The following is a 19,169-nucleotide window of genomic DNA, read 5'->3' on the forward strand; positions in this document are numbered from 1 at the left end:
CTTATACCAAGACACATCATAATCAAAAATCAAAAGAAAAAAATCTTAAAAGCAGCCAGAGAAAAGTAGTGTTTTTGGAATTCAAATGACAGTAGATTCTACATCAGAAACCATGGGGGCCAGAAGGAAATGGCACAATATTTTTCAGGTGATGAATGAATAGAACTATCAACTTGGAATTCTATATAAAGCAAATACATACTTCAGGAATGAAGTATGTATCAAGACATCCTCAGGTGAAGAAAAAAATAAGAAAATTTGTTGCCAGCAGACCTACCCTAAATAAATGGTCTGAATAGGCCAGGTTCAGTAGCACACATCTGTAATCTCAGCACTCATGCTACTGAGCAGGAGGATTGTGTGTCTGAGGCCAGCCTGGGCCACCATAGAGAGTTCCTTGACAGAATAAAATTCTAAGACATTTGTGAAACCCATAGAAAAATAACAAAAAGACAAACAAACAAAACAAAAATAAAATTAATTGACAGACACAGCTATAATACATCAATAATTGCATTAAATATAAATGATTTAACTACACCAATGAAAAGCCAGGGATTGGCAGAGTGGGTTAAAAAACAAATATGCCCTACTACATGCTGTCTACAAGAAACTCACTCCAAATATAAAGATCTAGATATGTTGAATGTAAAAGGACAGAAAACATATCTCTTGCAAATATCAATCAAAGGAATGCAGAACTAGCTGTACTAGTAAAGAAGCTCCTTATGGTGGGGTTATGTCCTGTTAAACTCATGGAAAGTTCAAGAATTGTAAAGTCAAAAATGCATGTAATACACCCATTAAACATTGGAACTTGGCACAGCCTACTTACACATGGTCAGGACCCTTTTATTTGTCCATAGTTGGGCAAAATCATCTAACTCAAGGTCTTTCTTATAATAAAGTGTTGACTCTCCCCTGCACACACAGAGCTGGGCATTTTACAGACATGATAAAAACATGAACCTGTGGTATCTATAAAAAGCTAACAACACAGTACCTTAGAACCTGTGTGTTGTTTACTCTTGTGGTCACTGGTTGACTGGAAGTGAAGGCTCACTGCCACCATCCAGCAACATAAGAGATTGTCACATCACATATTGCAAGCCTAGGGAAAGACCGAAATTCAAAATTTGAACCATGGTTTCTACTGAATGCTTATCACTTTCCCACCATCATAAAGTTGAAAAACTTTAAGTTAAACTACTGTAATCCTAGGACCATCTCTATTAGAAAACGTGGACTGAGGGCAAAGGAAATGATCAGAAATGAACATCAAATCATCATAAAATGGTCAAAGCACCAAGAAGACAACAATCCTAAACGTGTATGTGCCAAACAGCAGAATTGCAAAACCTGTGAAGGAAAGCATGATAAAACTGAACAGATAAACTGTAAATCAAAATTATACTTAGAGATTTCAACATTCCTCTTTCAATAACTAATAGAACCACTTAAGAGAAAATCAGCAAAGATATATAGAAGACCATCAATTAGACCATCAACCAACAGCATCTAATTGACATTTCTAGAACATCCCATCCAACAGCAAAATGCACATTCTTTTTAAATGCTCACACAACAAATACCAAGGCAGACCATATCCTGGACCATAAAACGAACTTTAGAACATAGCAGAATCAAACCAAGATAACGGAAAATCTGAAAACATTTGGAAAGCAGAAACATAACTTCTAAATAGTCCATGGGCTGTAGAGGGAGAAACCTCAAGGGAAAATTTAAAATGCATTGAATTGAAGAAAATGAAAATATGACATATCAAAACATGGGGCACAGCTAAAGCAGGACTGAGAGAGAGACTTATAGCATTGAATTCCAACTTAGAAAAGAGCAAATGTCTCAAATCAGCAATAAAAGTTCCCACTCTAAGAATCTAGGAAAAGAAAAGCAAAATAAACTCAAAGCATGCAACAAACAAACAAACAAACAAAAAACCCAGAACTCAATAAAACTGAAAACAGAATCACAAGGAAAAATCAATGAAACAAAAGCCTAGTTTTTAGGAAAGATAAAATCGACAAACCCCTTGCAAGGTTAGGAGTAGGACAAGGTATGCCACAACAGACCCAGAGGACACCAAAAGCAAAATGAGGACATACGATAAACAACTCCACACATGGAAGTATGACAACTGAGATGAAATAATACTAAAAGCACAAAGGAGTACAGCTTACCTAATATTAAATAGATTTGAATATCCCTATAACTTACTCAGTAAATTGAGTTCAGAATTTTAAAATTTTCAAAAAAGAAATCTCCAGGCCCAGATGGTTTTATTTGGAACATCTCAACAAATATTTAAATAAGAATCAGCACATATTTTCTTTCAGAGAACAGAAAATAAAGGAACATTTTTGCAATTCATTTTAATGAGGTTAGTATTATCTTGATATTAAAACCAAACAATGATAGTGCAAAACAGAAACTCCAAAGCTGGGAACATGGCTCAAGTGGGAGATCCAGCAAGTGTGAGTCTCTGAGTTTAAATCCCAGTACTGCCAAAAAAAAAAAAAAAAGGAAAAGAAAATGGAGGAGGGGGAAGGGGAGGAAGAGGAGGAAGAGAGGAGGAGGAGGAGGAGGAGGAAGGGGGAAGGGGAAGAGAAAGAGGGAGAAGGAGAGGGAGAGAGAGAGAGAGAGAAGAGAGAGAAATTCCAGCACTCAGGAGGACAGGGGGATTTCAAGTTTTAGGCCAGCCTTTGCTACTGGGCTACACAGGAAGACGTGTCTAAAAAAAGAGCAGGGAATAGTGCAAAAAAGGAACCACAGTCTAATCACTTTCATAAATATAGATGGAAAAATTCCTAACAAAATAATAGCAAATAGAAATCAGTGATATATAAGAAGAGTTATATACTATGACAAGTGGAGTTTATTCCAAGGATGAAGGCTCATTCAATATTTGAAAGGCACTCACTGTCATCCACCACATTAACAAGGTAAAGAAGGAAAATCACACGATCATAGCAATCACTGCAGAAAAAGCACTCAGTACAGCTTAGCATCCCTCTTGGTAACAAAAACACATTAGGAAATTAGGAGAAGGAGGGGATGCCCAAACTGGAGATGAAGAGCATCTCCAAATCACCTGTAGACAATACTCTCCTTGACATTGGGAGACTGGATATTCTCTAACGCTGGGAACAACATAGTACTGTAAGCTCTACACAGTACAAGAAGGCATGAAAAGGAAATAAAGTCATACAGATTGGAAAGGAAGAAATACACTCTACCCATTAGGAGATGTCATGGTTGTCCACGTAGAAAAATCCAAGATATCTGCCAAAATGTTCAGACCGAATAAAGGAATTCAGCCTGGTCTTAGGCTATAAGATGAAGCTCAAAATCAATTGTATTTCCATCAGCTAGCAATGAACATTTGGACAAAATTTAAAATGCAATGCCATTTATACTAAAAATGTGAAATACTTAGCCTTAAAATATTTTATATTTATAGGACTTGCATGCTGAAAATCATAAATACTGATGAAAGGAATCAATGATCTTAATAAGTGACAAGATAAACCATATTCATGGATCAAACACTCAAAGTGGTGAAGTTGGAACACAGGTTTAATATAATTCCTATTGGAATTTCAGCAAGATTTTTTTTAGAGCTATAGAGAAGATTATTTAAAAACCTATATGGAAAATCAAAGGAATTAGAATAGCTAAAACAATTTTGGAAAAGAATAAAATGAGATGAACTGGTCTACCCATTTCTAGACCTATTTATTATATGGTCACAGTAATCCAGACTGTGACATTCAGGAAGGGATAGATGGACAGGTCAATGGAACAGAACTAAGAACCCAGAAATAGATCCATACAAATATGTCCAACTAGTTTTTTTATGACTATGCCATTCAATTCAGTGGAGAGGAGGTGGCCTTTTTAACCAACAGTGCTGGATCTATTGGACATTCATAGACAAAAATATCAACCTTGATCTAAACTCTGTACCTTTTACAAAAATTAATTAAAAATGGACTATAGACTTATATGTAAAATTATAAAACTTGTGGAAAAATATAGGAGAAAAGATTGGGGGATCTAGGGCTAGACAAGGAATTCTTAGAATTGACATCAAAAACATAAAAGGAAAAATTGAACAATTGAATTTTGTCAAAATTAAATATTTTTGGTCTGTGAAACAGACTATTAAGAAGTTTAAAAGCCAAGCTACTGGAAGAAAATATTTGCAAACAACATACCTGACAAAGGACTAATATCTAATGTATATAAAGAGCTCGCAAAACCTAACAGTAAACAAGAACAACACAACCATCCAATTAGAAAGTGGGCAAAGCATGTGAACAGAAATTTTGCCAAAGAAGGCAAATAGATAACAAATAAGTAAAAAGTTGTTCAACATCATTAGTCATTAGGGATATGCAAATTAAAGCCACAATGAGATGTTGCTACACATCTATCACAAGAGCTAAAAGTAAAAAAAAAAAATGACATAAGAATATGCTGGTGAGGATGTGGAGAAACTCCAACCCTGCCGGCAGGACTGCTGTCCAGCAACATAAAGACACAAATAGCTGATATACCCAGCAACTTTGACGAGTTTCCAGAGAATCAGGGTGACTGAAAAAAAGACAGTCCCAAACACACACATTGATGATTCCATTTATATCAAATTCTTGAAGTGGGCAATTTCTAGAACTGAGTGACTAGTGATTGTCAGGGATTGGAAGAAGTCAGGAGGGAAGTGGGTATGGCTGTCACATGGCAATAGGAAGGACCTCTCATCTGTATTTTCCCTGTATCAAGGTCAATATCCCGGTTTTGATCTCTCTCTCTCTCTCTCTCTCTCTCTCTCTCTCTCTTTCTATGGATGCATATATAATTATCTCAAAATTTAAAAGTTAATTTAAAACCAAAGAATAAATAAAGAAAAAAGATATAAGAAAATTACAGGGTGTGATAAGGGCTGTGACGCAATTCACCATGGGCCTGTGATAGGGTGGGACTGCCCATGGAAGAGGTGACATTCTAGGAGAGGCACCAGCTGCGCACAGAGCTTGGGAGAAGCTTGGAAAGCGGCAGGTGTGAGGATCCTGCCTGTGGAGATGGGGTGGGGATGTGCTTTGGTTTTTGAGGTCGAGAATGGGGCCACATGGCTGCACTGTGGAGTGCCCAGGGAGTAAGTGCAGGGCCGGTCTCCCACGCTCAGGAGATGGAAGGAGAGGTGTGGGTGTGTCTTCCCGGTCAGTCTGCCTTATTGCCTGTCCAGTGGTCATATGCCTGTCTCCACTCCATCCCTAGGACGCTTGTTTCTGGGGCTCTTGAGATTTAGCCATCCCACATCCTCCCCAAGAGGGCTGCTGCGCCACACACCCAAGCTGGTCCAGTCAGGATCTCTGTTCTGACCAGTGGAGCCAAAGGCTCTAGTTCTGAACGGGATGCCTGTTTGTGTTGTGTGATGGAATTAAAGAACTCGAGGATGCAGAACAGTGGAGCAGGCTCATCCAGGGATTCTGTGTGTGTTACCTTTACCTGACCAGCGTCCTGGAAACGGCGCCCATTCTGCTAAGAACCACTCCCTCTGGGTGCTGACCCAATGGGAGCACTTGCCTAGAAGCAAGGACCTTTCTCCCCTCCTGCAGAGCTTTTTACCTTGCCCAGATCTTAGCGTGAGCACCTGCGACCTCTCTGCTCCATCCCCTGGCTGGGCCATGGGGGTTGGGAGTCAGACTTGATCCAGGTGAGATTTCTGGCTATAAAGACCAGAAATTCACATCACAAATAACTCAAACAAAAGAAGGGAATTTGTAGAAAATAATTATCTAAGAACTTTAGTTGGACTGGTAGCCAGGTTAGTCCATCCCCTCAGAGGAGAGATGAGCTCTGCTTGCCTATAGCTTCAGTCAAAGTCCTGAGGTTGAGTCTCCTGAGCCTGCCCAGGTCACAGGCCCATCCGGGATACCTGGCAGAAGCTGCACTCTCATTGGACAGATCTAGGTCATGTGCCCACCCCTAGAGGCTGGGGGCGGGGCCAGCTCCACACAAATCACATGAAGGGAGAGGAGAAGGAGTGACCCTTAGGGAATGGAGGTGCTGGCCAGTGCTTCCTCCGTCACTCCCCATCCTCAAGTTCTGTGTTTCCATCATAGGAGAAAAGATGTCCCAGGCTGAGCTCAGGAGAAAGTATCTGATTGGACCAGCATTGGCCACATGTCCAGCCTTGTCCAGTCACCTGTGATCAGGGAGCTGGGACCCTTTTAGTGGTCAGGGAAGTTCTTAGAAGAGCCAGGCTGACACCCCCAAATTGTCTATTATAGATACTTGGGGCTTCTGGAAGGTCTAAATTAGCTTCTTCTCAAGGAAGTTTCTGGAATGGCAATAGATGATCATTGAAGATCTTGAGAAAAGCCAGCTCCTTAGGTTTTCTCTGCTAATGTCTGGGGCGCTCTGGAGCTGTTGTCAGGACGAGGGCTGTCTGACTGTGGGGGCACAGAAGTGGTGTATTCAGAGACCCACTGGTGACTGACAGCAGTGCAGGCCTGGAAAGCAAAACAAAGCCCCCCTCCTTTTTTAGTGATACTGGGGCTTGAACTCAGAGCCTCTCTTTTGGTAGGTAGGCACCTTACTAATTGAGCCATGCCTCCTGTCCATTTTGCTTTAGTTGTTTTTTGGATAGTCTCACGTTTTTGTTCAGGATTGGCCATGGGCCACAATCTTCCCACCGATGCCTCTTATGTAACTGGGATTACAGGGGTGAACCACTATGTCCAACTTGTTTGTTGAGGAGAAGTCTTGATAACTTTTTGCCCTTTGGGTTGGCCTCAAACCACGATCCTCCTGATCTCACCACTATGCCTGGCCCACAAAACAGAGTCAGTGATAGGAGGAAACCAGTCATCAAGGCAGAGTCTGGGGAACAGATACCCAGAAGGCAGGCCAGAGGTATTGGAGCCAGGTAGGTACCCTACTCCTGGTACTAAACCTGAATGCACAGTCTGCTCAGGGGAATCAGACAGGAGGTCATTTCTAGAACTGGAACTTGGCTTCTGAGTCTCCTAGCTCTACCTCAGTCCCTCCCTTCTTTCCAGATGTGCCAGGACAGGACACATCAGGTAGAAGCAGTCCAGCATCCCAGCTCTGGAGGGAGAGGCACAGAGCAGGCAGCCAAGCTGATCATTGTCAACTCTCTCTCTGGGGAGGGTTTACAATCTAAGTCAAAGCGAAGCGAGCAGCAGGAATTCTGGTCCCAGTGAGGGCAGTAATGACGGACCCAAAGCTGTACCTCTTGTCCAGAGTCACTCAATTTAACTCCTGTGACAAAAGAGCTGCCCCTTCTTCTGTCTCATCAACTCCAACCATGACTTCATGTTTCCTCAGTCCAGCATCCCACGATCAATGGATGTGCCCAGCTGCTTCATGTCCCCATGGTTTTTCATGCACTGTTCCACCTGGCCAGCTCTTCCTCATCCTGCCAGCTCAGTGGGGGCATCGCTGAACCCTGGGTAATGGTCCCTGTTGCTAGTCCCTTGCACAAAACAACTTGTTCTCTCCTTGCCACCACCCCCTCATGAACTCCGCTCATCCTCTATCACAGTGTCCAGCTCTCTCTTCTCCAGATCACTCACAAGAGCGGGTAGGGGCCCAGCCTTCCTCTCTCTGTGGCAGTACCTGTGCAGGGTCCTGCCCAGAGGAGGCAGGGGTAAAGGCCTGTTTGCTGGGCAGGTGCTTCCTGTACCCTGCCTGCCCTCATGGTGGCATCTGTCTCCTGATCTCTTGGCAGCCTGGCGTGGGGTTCCTTCACGTGCTGCATGGCGGCCTCTGTCACCACACTCAACTCCTACACCAAGACCGTCATTGAATTCCGGCACAAGCGCAAGGTCTTTGAACAGGGGTACCGGGAGGAGCCGACCTTCATAGACCCTGAGGCCATCAAGTACTTCCGGGAGAGGTCAGTGCACACAAGTCACCTCTGGCCACTGCTGGAAAGCTGAAACCTAGGGCCTGGACTCAGTAGCCACAGGGTCCCATTCAAAACCTAGGGTGAGTGGTTGGACAGAGGTGTTCTTGGGGACTATGGGGACAGAAGGGCAGGCTGGGCAAGACAGAGTTTGTACCTCACTGTGTTGAAACTTCTGGAACAATGAACATTTGTAAGGCATGAAGTTGTCTCAGATGTATGTAGTCAGACCATGGAAACCCAGAGGGAGCCAAATTTAAGAGCTTGCTATTCAGCCCTGCACTACTTCACCTGGGATTAAAAGACTAAGTCCTTCTTGGACTCCATCATGGCGCTGGAAGGAGAGCATCCAGCGGTGGGATTGGTGGTGGCTGCCAGTGGACGGCTCTCAGGCCAGGATAAGCTCTGATCACCTTGAGAAGCCAACTGGGAACAGAGCGGGTGACAATAAATGGTGCCTGGCTGACTGGATAAGTGAGTGGATGGATGGGCAAATGGATAGTTGAGTGGTTGGATGGTAAGTGAGTGGGTGGATGGTTGGGTGCATGGATGGATAAGTGAATGGGTGGGTAGATGAATGGATGGCTGGATGGATGGATAGATGGGGCTGATGGATGAATGGATGGATGGATGGATGGTTGAATAGCTGGATAGTAGTTGAATGGGTGGATGGATTGGTGGATGGATGGATGCAGACCCTTCTGACTCCTCCAGACCCTTCTCTGATTGTTGCAGTGTCATTACTCTGCATGTGAGCCTCCCCTGTGACCCTGGAACACTCCAAGCTCATCCCTACCTCAGGGCCCTCATTGTGCCCCTGCTGGAATGCTCACTTGCCGGCTTGCTCGGGCCTTGGCTCAGCAGTCACCTGTTCACCGAGGCCCACCCTACTCACCTCATCTGAATTTGCCCTCCAAACCCCTTCTCCTGTGGCTAGCACCAGGCACAGCTGATGTTACTTTCTTTATCCATTTGCTCCTTTGTAGACTGTGAGCTCCATGATTGAAAGCCTTTGTTTTCTTGTTCCCCACGGCATCCCGAGCCCCTAGAATCATGACAGATGCCACAAAGGGACTCATGAGATGCTCTTTGGTGATTGGCTGGGGTCTTCAAATGGGAGGCCTCAGCACTGCCTCCCTCTCGCTCTGCTTCCGGCTCTCCCACCTGGCCATCCAGAGGACCCGGTGCCATACCACCTCGCACAGCACCCCAGAAGGGAGGATGTGCTTGCCCAATGTAGGTCAGGAGTTCAGTCCCAGGCCAGGAAGCTGTGGCCTGGGAGGTCCGGTTACACTGACACACAAGTTCACCTGGCCCAAAATGTGGAAGGTGTCAGTGCCTAGGGATGCCTGGGGCCCAGAGTGGGTGCTCAGTGTTTGGAACAGGCACTCAAACAGCCTGATGTCAGTCAGGGCCCTGCCACACAGCAGCCAGTTGTCACTGGCTAAGGCAATACCCCCCTAGGGCATTGGAGGGAAAGCGTCCCTGCTTCTGCTGAGAGAGCCCTCAGCTCTCTGTACCCCACTGCAGGCAGCTGCCGCTTGCTGTGCCCCAGTTCTGACACCGCCAGCAGCTCAGGACCCAAGATGAGTGCTGCCAACATACGCACAGAATAGCACTCTGCACATTCAGAACTTGAACGATGCGCAGAGGTTCATCAAATTTTATTTCCCTTCCCTCCGAGGAGAGCATTTCAGCTTAGCTGGGCTGTTCTATTTTCTTCTTCTTCTTCTTTTTTTTTTTTTTTTTTTGTGTGTGTGTGCCTTCCCTACAAAGAGCGTGGGGTGCGTGGATCTCTGCACGGGTTGGCAGGGCAGCGGCTGTAGGGTTGGGATCCTGCCATAGCCAGCATCCCTCCGGCCACAGTTGAGACTAGGGAAGAGGATCCATGGCCCCCTGCCCATGTTTCCTACTCCTTGGGGGACAGAGGGTACCATAGGATGCGCAGGAAAATCCCTGCTCCAAATCTCTGAGTGAGTTTCTCAGTTTTGTCCTGTCACTACTTTAGGACTTGGAGCAAGGCACTGAGCCCCTCTGGGCCTCCTTCCTCTGGTGTGTGATGGGAGGCCACAGCTCTTGGTGTCTCAGGAAGGCTCAAATGTTGCTGCACACGTGACATGCTCAGCCCAAGGGCTGGCACACAGAGGGCTTTGTGTGTGTGTGTGTGTGTGTGTGTGTGTGTGTGTGTGTGTGTGTGAGAGAGAGAGAGAGAGAGAGAGAGAGAGAGAGAGAGAGGTCCTGTCCCTTCTACTAATCCCCTTAATGGGCCCAGAGTGAAGTATGAACTTGGTAACCACCTCTGAGAATGGAGGTGGAGGTGATGTTTTAGAGGAATTGCTCACAATCACGGCATTACAGCACAGCCTGTGATGGTGCTCCCCTAGACATCTTAGCTGTAACTTCATTGATTTCGCAGCACTTCTAGGAAGTATGGGCATTACTGCACCCCACGTTGCAGATGCAACATGGAGACACAGAGAGGTGAAGTGACTTGTTCAAAGTCACACAGCTAATAAGTGCCAGAACTGGAATTTGATTATTGGTCACATCACCAGTCACTGTGCTGTGCAGCCCTTGGGCCTGACCGCTAGTCTCTGACCCACTTGGAGGTGGACCTAGGCCCACAGCAGGTACTAAGGGGTCCCATGACCAAGAGGCTCTCAGTGTGAGAGGCAGGTGAGTGAGTGAGGCCAGGAATGTAGGTGCAAGCCATATGCCTCCATTCCTGCCACCTGGAGAGAGGTTTGTGCAGCTTGCTCCATCCAGCCTCTCACACTGTCCTCCTGGGGATAAGGTGATGCCCTGTGGGGGCCCATGGACAGTGAATGTCCTTCCCCACCCCACCCCCATCCCCCTGCCCCCTCCATCCTGTTGGAACTTTCTATGCAAGAGCCCATTGTGGGTCTAGGGATCAGACTGGGTAGGTTCTGAATGGTTTGGGGGCTTTTGAGATGTGATGTTGGAAGAAGGTGTGTGCATGTGTGTGTGTGTATGTGAGTGTGCATGTAACATTCCTGTGCACTTCATCTTCCATGGAGGACCAATATGCACACATTGGCTTTGTGGAGAGGGGTACCCACACCTATGATCCTGAGTAGAACCATATGCGCCCAAGTTCCAGAAACATGGAATTAAATCATCCCAGTGTCACCTGGACTGTTGTCCCTAAGGAAGGCATCTTAATAGGGCCTCCCCATGGGCAGTGGAAACTATGAATGAAGGTAAATATTTGCAAATCGGCTTTCTTGAATACTTAATGTTCAGATCTGGCTTAACAGCAAATGGAAGAAAAGGAGACCTGTTGGGTTGGACTCCAGGGGGAGTTTGGCAGTGCTGAGCAAACCTCCTGCCTCACTCTGCACTCTGCACACAGCAGCGGTGGGGAGCGAGGGGCCCCGGGATGCTCGGGAGGGAGGCAGCTCTGCTTTTTCACCAGTGGCCTCCTGCTCCGTGGGCCCCTGCACCTCTCTGCTTCAAGGGCAACTCTGACATTGCTTGTTGGTTTCTTTACTCCCGGTCCATGTCACCTCCTTCCCTGTGTGTGCCATGAGAGCAGGAGCCATGTCCCAGCTCCTGGAGCCATGGGGCTCAGTCATATGGGATTGTTAATGACAAGTCATCATAGTGGGGAGGAAGTGGAGATGATCTCAGGCCACTTGCTGGAGTCAAGGATCTAGTCCCCCGCCTGTATTCATGCAATTAGGCCCTGTGCGACACAGGAAGAAAGAGAATGAACTCTGTGATTTGCCAGCTGTGTGTCCCCAGGTAAGTTGCTCCAGCTCTTGGAGAGTCACATTCCTGGCTGGAAAATGGGTGAATGGTTGTGAGCATTACATGACAGGATGTGATTAAATTTCCTGCACAAACCCGGAATCCTATGCTGCCGCTCCCCATCCCTTAGAGCCCTCTTTCTTTGTAGAGGGTTACAGGTGTCACAAACTAGCATCCCTTTGGGAATCCTGCCTGACAATGGACCTTTTATTGGCCCCCCCTGGTAGTTTTTAAGTTTTTAAAATCAGGAGATTTCCTGTTATAAAATCAAGACTTTTTGGCTTCTACTGAAAAAGCAGAGCGTCTGGCCATGTGGCCACCAGTTCCTTGACCTGCAGTGGGCTGTGGCGTTAGGGTTTGCAGCCCCCTGCACACAGCACGGCGAGCTCAGCAGAGTGGGTGGGCACCAATGATGAGGTCTCTCGGGGGAGGTGTCAGTCCCATCTGTGGGAGGTAGAAGATGGAAAAAGCATTGTAGAAGAGATTCTTGAATCAAAGTTGAAGCCTGTTCCAGGCAGGTGGGGACTGTATATAGAGTGGGGCTGGTGGTAACAGTTATTTGACTATTATGGGATGAATTTACAGAGAGAATGAGATTAGGAATGGAGTAGAAACCATCCAAGGCCCTGGTCATGCCAGTGCTCTTAAGGTCCAAAGGGACACAAAACCAACAGTCCCTATAGGGGCGACCTGTGTAGACTTGTCACCTCGAAGTGGTGAAGGAGCTGAAGTCTGTCCTGTGAAGCCCACCTCCACCTCTGTGATGGTGGGAGGGTGTGCTGACCCCACCCCAGCAGTTCAGCTCCTTCCCCTGCCTGCTGTGGCGACACTGGAAGGTTTGTCTCCCTGCCTCCCCTCCCATCACTGCACCCCCGACTCTGTTTTGGGATCCACTGCCTTGTGCCACCAAAGTGCTCTCAGCAGCTCTGATGGCTTCCTACACTACCACCACACTACCCCAGCCTGTGCCCCTCTTCTGGCCCCTCCACTGGCTCCTCCAGGACTGTTCTCCCCTTCTCTGTCCTGCTACTGTCATCCTCCATGGCCTTGTCACCGAGGATACCAGTGCCACTTGTGCTGTATCCGGCCCCCTCTTCAGTGCCCCATTTAAGACTCTCAAAGTTACCTCTGTCAAATGCCTGAGACTCAGTCATGCTGTCCACCCTCCAGCCCTCCAGCAGTGGCTCTGCTTGTGCAAACCAGGAACCTTTAAGTCCTGGCCCCCCCTCTTAATCCCTGTGCCCCCTTCACCTCAAGCCTAGCATGTCCTCCTAAAGCCACCCTAGCCCCCCACCAACTGCATTTCACTTTCTGCAGGTTCAGTAACCCATGTCAGCCACGGTCCAAAAGTAACAAGTCAAAAATTCCAGGAAAAAAGAAAAAAGGTTTTTGTGTTGTTTCGTCTTGTTGACAGTACTGGAGTTCCAATTCAGGACCTCAGGCAAGAGCTCTACCTCTTAAGCCACGCCCCAAGCCCTTTTTCTTTAGTTATTTTTCAGATAGGGTCTCATGCTTTTGCTTGAGCCAGCCTTGGACAGCAGTCCTCCTACCTCTACCTCCTGTATAGCTGGGATTATGGCATCTGCTACTGTGGCTGGCCCTCAATTCATAAGTTTTAAATTGCTTTCATTTCAGTATATTGTTTTATTTTATTATTATCTCTTGTTAGTCTCTTATTGTGCCTAATTTAAACACTTTCTCATAGGTATGTATGCATAGGAACAAAACAGTACTGCAGGGTTTGCTGTTACCTGTGGTTTTGGGTATCCATTGGGAGTCTTGGAAGGTCTCCCTGTGGATAGAAGGGATTGCTACAGGGCACAGCTCTCTGTCCCTGCTTCCGTCGTCCTGGTCCAAGGCTACATCATGCTCTCCTGTGTGAACCCAGCAACTCTTTGCCCATCTGTTTCCCCAGCAGTAGTGCCTTGAAATGTGACTTCTTTCTGTCTCACACACTGGGGTGACTTGCACAGTGTCCAGAGCAAGAATACAATTCTCACTGCAACTTCTGAGCCTGTCACAAGCTCCTGACCCTTTGACCTGCCCTCAGGCCTTCCTGGATGTCGCAGCAGACCCGGTCAGGTCTTTCTCTTGCTCTGTAGCTCCCCACTATTTCACCACTGTCCCCCAGCCTAACAGAATGGCACACCTCGGCTGTCCACATGTTGGACTTTGCTCACCTGTGATCCCTCCTTGTGTCCAGCCTGGGCTCTGACAGGGACTTCTTTGACAAACCTGAGACCTTCACACTGTGGATCGCACCCTTGGGGCTGGAGAAGCCCCTTAGAGGCTGCCGAGAAGGAGACAGGGGCGTCAGGAACCCTGGAGCTCATTGGTATTTCTGGGTGGGTCATTTCTAACCCATGCCATTCTCACAGTGTTTGCATCTAGAGCTCTTTTTTTTTTTTTTATTTAAAAACTCAGTAGTGCAGAACAGCAGAGAAAACTGTAAACCACGCAGAAAGATGAGGCCAGGGTGTTGACAGCGTGGAAAGGTATCTTCTCTGTTATTTTCCAAATGCTTTGTGTTATGATTCTGTAACACGGAAAAAAATGGAAAAAAAGAATCTTTTTAAAAACCCATTTATTTTTCCATATCTGGGAATGCCCTTTTGATAGGGTGTTATGGAATCTTAATTTACTACCTGCGGTTGTTGATTTGCCAGAATTCCTTTTAATTTTTTTCTTCACTCCACTGTAAATTGGAGGTTTAAAAATCAATGGCGTTCTTTGCCCTTTGCAACTGTTTCCTGGGTAAGGAACCCTGGGACGTGTCTGGTCCCGGCTCCATCTTGCACATTTGTCTGCACGGCTTGAGTATTACTCAGCAGCACCCCACATGTCACAGTTCTGACTTGGGGTCCTTTGAAGTCATTGTTTATTCTTGGGGGGAGCACAGTGCCCAGAAATGAGAGACGGCATTGTGGAGACTTCAGGGGCCTTGCACAACCTTCATGATTTGGTCATGATTTGGTCATGATTTGGCGTTCCAGGAAGGTAGAAAGCACAGGTCAGCCTTCGAGGTGGGAAATGATCAAAGGATGGAGGGAGGAGCATATGGAAGGAGCAACTGCTCTCTGAACCCCCACACTTCATCCTAAAGCTGAAGGGAGAATGGGAGTCACCTGGGGGTCTCTAACCTCAGCTTCACCCTTGCTGCCCACTTTAAACAAGACAGCAGCGGGGAGCCAGACACCTCCAGAGCCTCAACTGGAGTCTGGGACCTCACCTGAGCCTGTTAGCAATGTAGATTTGGACCCCATCCAGGACTCTGCATGTCAACAAGGGCCTTGGGGACCTCTGGCACCTTCACTTTTGGGAAGCTATGGGCTGGAGGGCAGAGCAGGGGACCAAAAGGTGGATGCGGCCAGCAGTGGCCAATGGAGGGAGGAGGATCCTACAGATTAGAGTGACTCAAAGTGTAGTCCCTGGACCTGTGTCTATCGGCAAATGCCCTCTAGGGTTCAAGGACAGAAATTGAGGTAACTTAAATCTTTTGTAGCAAGGTGACATGGCTGAAACATTTGCACATCTGGCTGGCAGATCCAGATTGGCTCCGCCCCCACAGCTTGCTTTTCGTGTGTTTTCATTTCATTTTTGTTACAGGAGAGTTAGCCCAGGGTAGATTGAAAACTAAGGGGAAAACCCCTTCGCCTTTGTTACAGATGGCTGGGGAAGCTCAGTGTATAGTGTGACATCACAGCATCGGTAGAGATGGGGGACACAGAGGCAGCTTGGAACCTGGGGAGGGAAGCCGGCTTTGAGCATGGCTCGGGTGGGGCCTCGTGTGTGTGGCGGAAGCACGCCAGAGCACCACTGTGGATATGGTGTGGCCCCTCCTAGCACCCATGGCAGTTCCAGCCACAACCAGCACTGGCACTAGGCTGGCGGGGATCCAGAACGACTCAAGAAGAGGTCAGTCTCGTCCCCAAGACTCTCCCCTGTAGTCCTAGCTGGCCTTGTCCCCACAGAAGTCCACAAACTCTGAAAATTGAGTTCCATTCTCTCTGAGAGAGCCAGGTGTTAACACGTACCAGCACTCCACTGAATTTGAGCAAGTCATGAGTCAATTTCACTTCAGTTGTCACTGTTGTAAGATGGGGATGATCCTGATGACATTTGAGCAGGTGCCTCTACACGGTCATCTCCCCCTGGGCCCACTCACTTTCCCAGTTCCACTCTTGGCTTCTGCTCTGTTCTGTGCCCACAAGGAGAGACTCGGCCACTTTGGAGGCAGAAGGCTGTGCTGTGACCTCTCGTGGGTTTGGTCAGCCTTGAACCCATAGCTTTTGGATACTTTGAAGCCTTTTCTCTGCTTTCCATCCTAGTGTGGCAGCCTGCAATATCAGTGCTCAGGAGGCTGAGACAGGAGGATTGCGTGTTCGAGTCCAGCCTGAGCTACATAGCGAGACTATCTGAAAACCAACAGCAAAGATGTTTCCTGAGGCAGTGACAGACGGGGAGACGTAAATAATGGGGTGGGAGGAAGGGTGCATGTTGCAGGGACCTGTCTTCTTCTGCAGCTGTAAGCGGAGCTGAATGTGCATCACGGAGACCCAGAGGGGAGGCTGCTGACATACAAGGGCAGCAATAACGACAGCAGGCCGGGCAGTGTCGTGAGGGCTGTAAAGAGGCCTCCTGGTCCCAGGTGGCAGGTGCAGTGCCCGCCCATTCATCAGATGAAGTAGAGGCTTGGAGAGCTCAGAAGACAGGCCTGTCCCACACAGCCAGGCGGGATGGGGGAGAAACCTGGCTCCTGGGAGCGACGTGGCACACCTGGGGTTGCCCGGGTCCTACCTTCTTCCAGTTCCCACAAGCACCCCCATCAACTCCTCGAGGTACGGGTCGGCTATGTGGGTGACCCCACAGCACCATTACAAAAAGAAAAAGGAGACCTGCCTTTAGAAAATGCATCTTCCCGCAGGACATTTCAGCTCAAATCAGAGAGACACAGGGTGACATCTGTGGTTCTTTCCCAGGGGAGCTCGGTGTCCCTGGTGGCCATGGCTGCCTCAGCACATGGACTGCTCTCCCCTTTCCTCCCTCCTTCTCTTCCTCCTCCCTCCCTCTCTCTCCTCCTCCCTTCTTCCTTCCCTTCTCTTTCCTCCTCTCCTTCTCCCCGCCTCTCCTCTCTTCCCTCCCTCCCTTCCTTCTCCCTCCCTCCTTCCTTCCTTCTTTTCCTTCCTCCCTGAGGTATTTAGTGCCAGGCACTGTGTTAGACCCTGGGGACTCAGACAAACTCCATTCTTCTCTCTGAATTGGAAGGGTGTTGGGAACGACAGACCACTAAGCGAGTTTAAACACAGCAGTGGTTAACATGCTCTGATCCCTTCATCTGGGCCAGGTCCTGGGTTTTAGTTCTTACCACAGCCATGGAGATGGAGACGCTGGTGGTCATTCCTATCAGAACTGTGACCACCGCTGCCGTGCCCAATTACGCACATAGGAACACTGAGACTCGAGTGGCTGGGTGAGTCTCAGAGTTGTGCTGCGGTTAGCCCAGGAGCTGAGCTCAACCAGGACTCCTCCTCCCTCCTGTGCCCAGAACCTCGTGGTGCTCAGAATCTGCCTTTGACCCCTGCTGTTTCCTTCAGGAAGCCCCTCTGTCCGGCCCTGGGCCCCTGAAGAGGCAGCAGAAGGGTCATCAGCCCTCACCCAGAACCACTGCCAAGTCTCACATGGGTCTCGGATGTCCACCAAGGCCCTGTGGGGCTGCAGATTCTGGCTGCTCATGGTGAATTGGGACTGAGCTTTTGCAAGGAAACCAGCTGTTTCCAGAAGGCTGGAAGGACAGGCAGATGGGGGCTAGAAGCTTGGGGCCCTCTGTGAGAAGTAAGCAGCAGGTCATGTGGCCTGGGGGTGCAGTTCAGGTGTCACTTCATCCTTGAAGCCTCTTCTGGTCCCCACACAGTGGCCCCCCAACCCTGACTGCACCTTACACTCCCAGGGAGATTCAAAACTTCCCGGACTGGTGACTTCTGCCAACAGCCAAGGTGAGAGCTACTGGCCTCTGCCAGTGCTGACACACAACTAAATGCTGCAAACACCCACATCTGTGTTCTCTGTGGCTTTGGCTGCAGGGACAGAGTTGCAGTGACAGATGCCAGATGGCCCCAAAAGCTCCAAGTATTTACTATTCGGACCTTTGCAGGAAAAGGTTGCCAACTCCAAGACTGGATACAGATTCTCCCTGGCAACTTCTTAACATCCTTCTGGCCCAAAAGGCAGTGATTACAATGGAATGCAACCTGAGATCTCCAGAGCAGGGCCTCTCTGGTCATCCCATGGCCTCCAGCCCAGCATAAGGCCTGGCCACACAGGTGTTTGGACGTCGGTAGGTGTTATTTCTTGCGTTAGCTGCTGAACTTGGGACTTCTTGGCAGCCAGACTGGGATAATCAGGGAGGGAAGAGGCCATTCCAGGCTCCATGGTGCCTCCTAGATGCTGGCCACTTGGCTCACATGTTTCCAGGCCCAAGGCTCTGAGTCCAGCCGAGCAGGAGGTCTGGAGCAAGTGAGTCTGTGATAAGAAACCAGGAGAATCGAGAGTCTAGAGGTCCAGGCGCTGGTTCAAGGTTAAGACTGATGGGCAGGAAGATGCAGGGAGCTGGCTAAGAGTGGTGCTAGCTTCTCCTGACCCAGAGGTGCTGGGATGGCCAGGTGCACCGGGGTGAGCATGGGCTCAGTTACCTGGTCCAGCCTCCCCTCCGGTGTCTGGACCCACTTACAGCTTTGACTGGCAATCTTGTCTTAAGCACCTCTGGTGACAGGGAGCTCACTACCTGGCTAGATAGACACCACCATTACCTAGGAGGTGGAAAACTCTTAATGTCTGTCATTGGGGGAAGAAATGTTAATTAATCTTTCATATACATCCATGAGGAAAAGATGAGTGAGATCCGAGTGTACTGATTTAGAAAGATTTTGGAAACTTCTGGGTATTTTCAAATATCAGATTAGAAAACAGTATATTTAATTTGAGGCTATTTGTGTAAAAATGTATAAATTACGAAAAGATAAACACCACACTAGGGAGACTTTTGCTCTGTCTATGGTAGTAGAATTTTAATTTTTTTGGAATAAGCTTTTGTTGTCAGGAAAATGACAAAGATGTTTCTATTAAAAGACAATAAAATAAAATAAAGAGGACATCCTGCCTTAGACTGGACTGAAATTTGCCTTCCTATGACATCAACACACAGGCCTCTGTTCTGCGGTCTCGGACCAGCAAGCCACGGAAGACATTTGTAAATACACGTGTCCAGAGTTTGTTCCCAGGAAGCTCAGGCTGGACCCCTGGTTCGGGCAGCATGGACAGTTCTGTGTGCTGTTGTCCAATGCCACCAAGCTGGTGGCTCTCTGCGGTCAGGGCTTCTGAGTTCAGCCTTTCTGTCCTCCTCACTGTATCTGGTGCAAACTACAGAGTCCCCAGGTCATTCTTGATGAAT

The 19,169-nt window shown here is 47.9% G+C and overlaps 1 protein-coding gene across 8 annotated transcripts in view; it reads left to right on the top strand.

The window, feature by feature from the left end:
- The window catches only part of Gsg1l (GSG1 like), a 194,443-nt gene that overhangs the window by 160,734 nt on the left and 14,540 nt on the right, over positions 1-19,169 (top strand). For 6 of the 8 annotated variants that reach the window (XM_074059149.1, XM_074059145.1, XM_074059146.1 and 3 more), the window contains one exon: positions 7,775-7,942. The exons of the other annotated variants lie outside the window; for them this stretch is intronic. In XM_074059149.1, coding sequence (XP_073915250.1) covers positions 7,775-7,942 — 168 coding nt within the window. The remainder of the gene's footprint in view (positions 1-7,774; positions 7,943-19,169) is intronic. 8 annotated transcript variants of the gene reach the window in all.

This window comes from Castor canadensis, chromosome 17, assembly GCF_047511655.1.
Source record: "Castor canadensis chromosome 17, mCasCan1.hap1v2, whole genome shotgun sequence".
NCBI classification, from domain to species: Eukaryota; Metazoa; Chordata; class Mammalia; order Rodentia; family Castoridae; genus Castor; species Castor canadensis.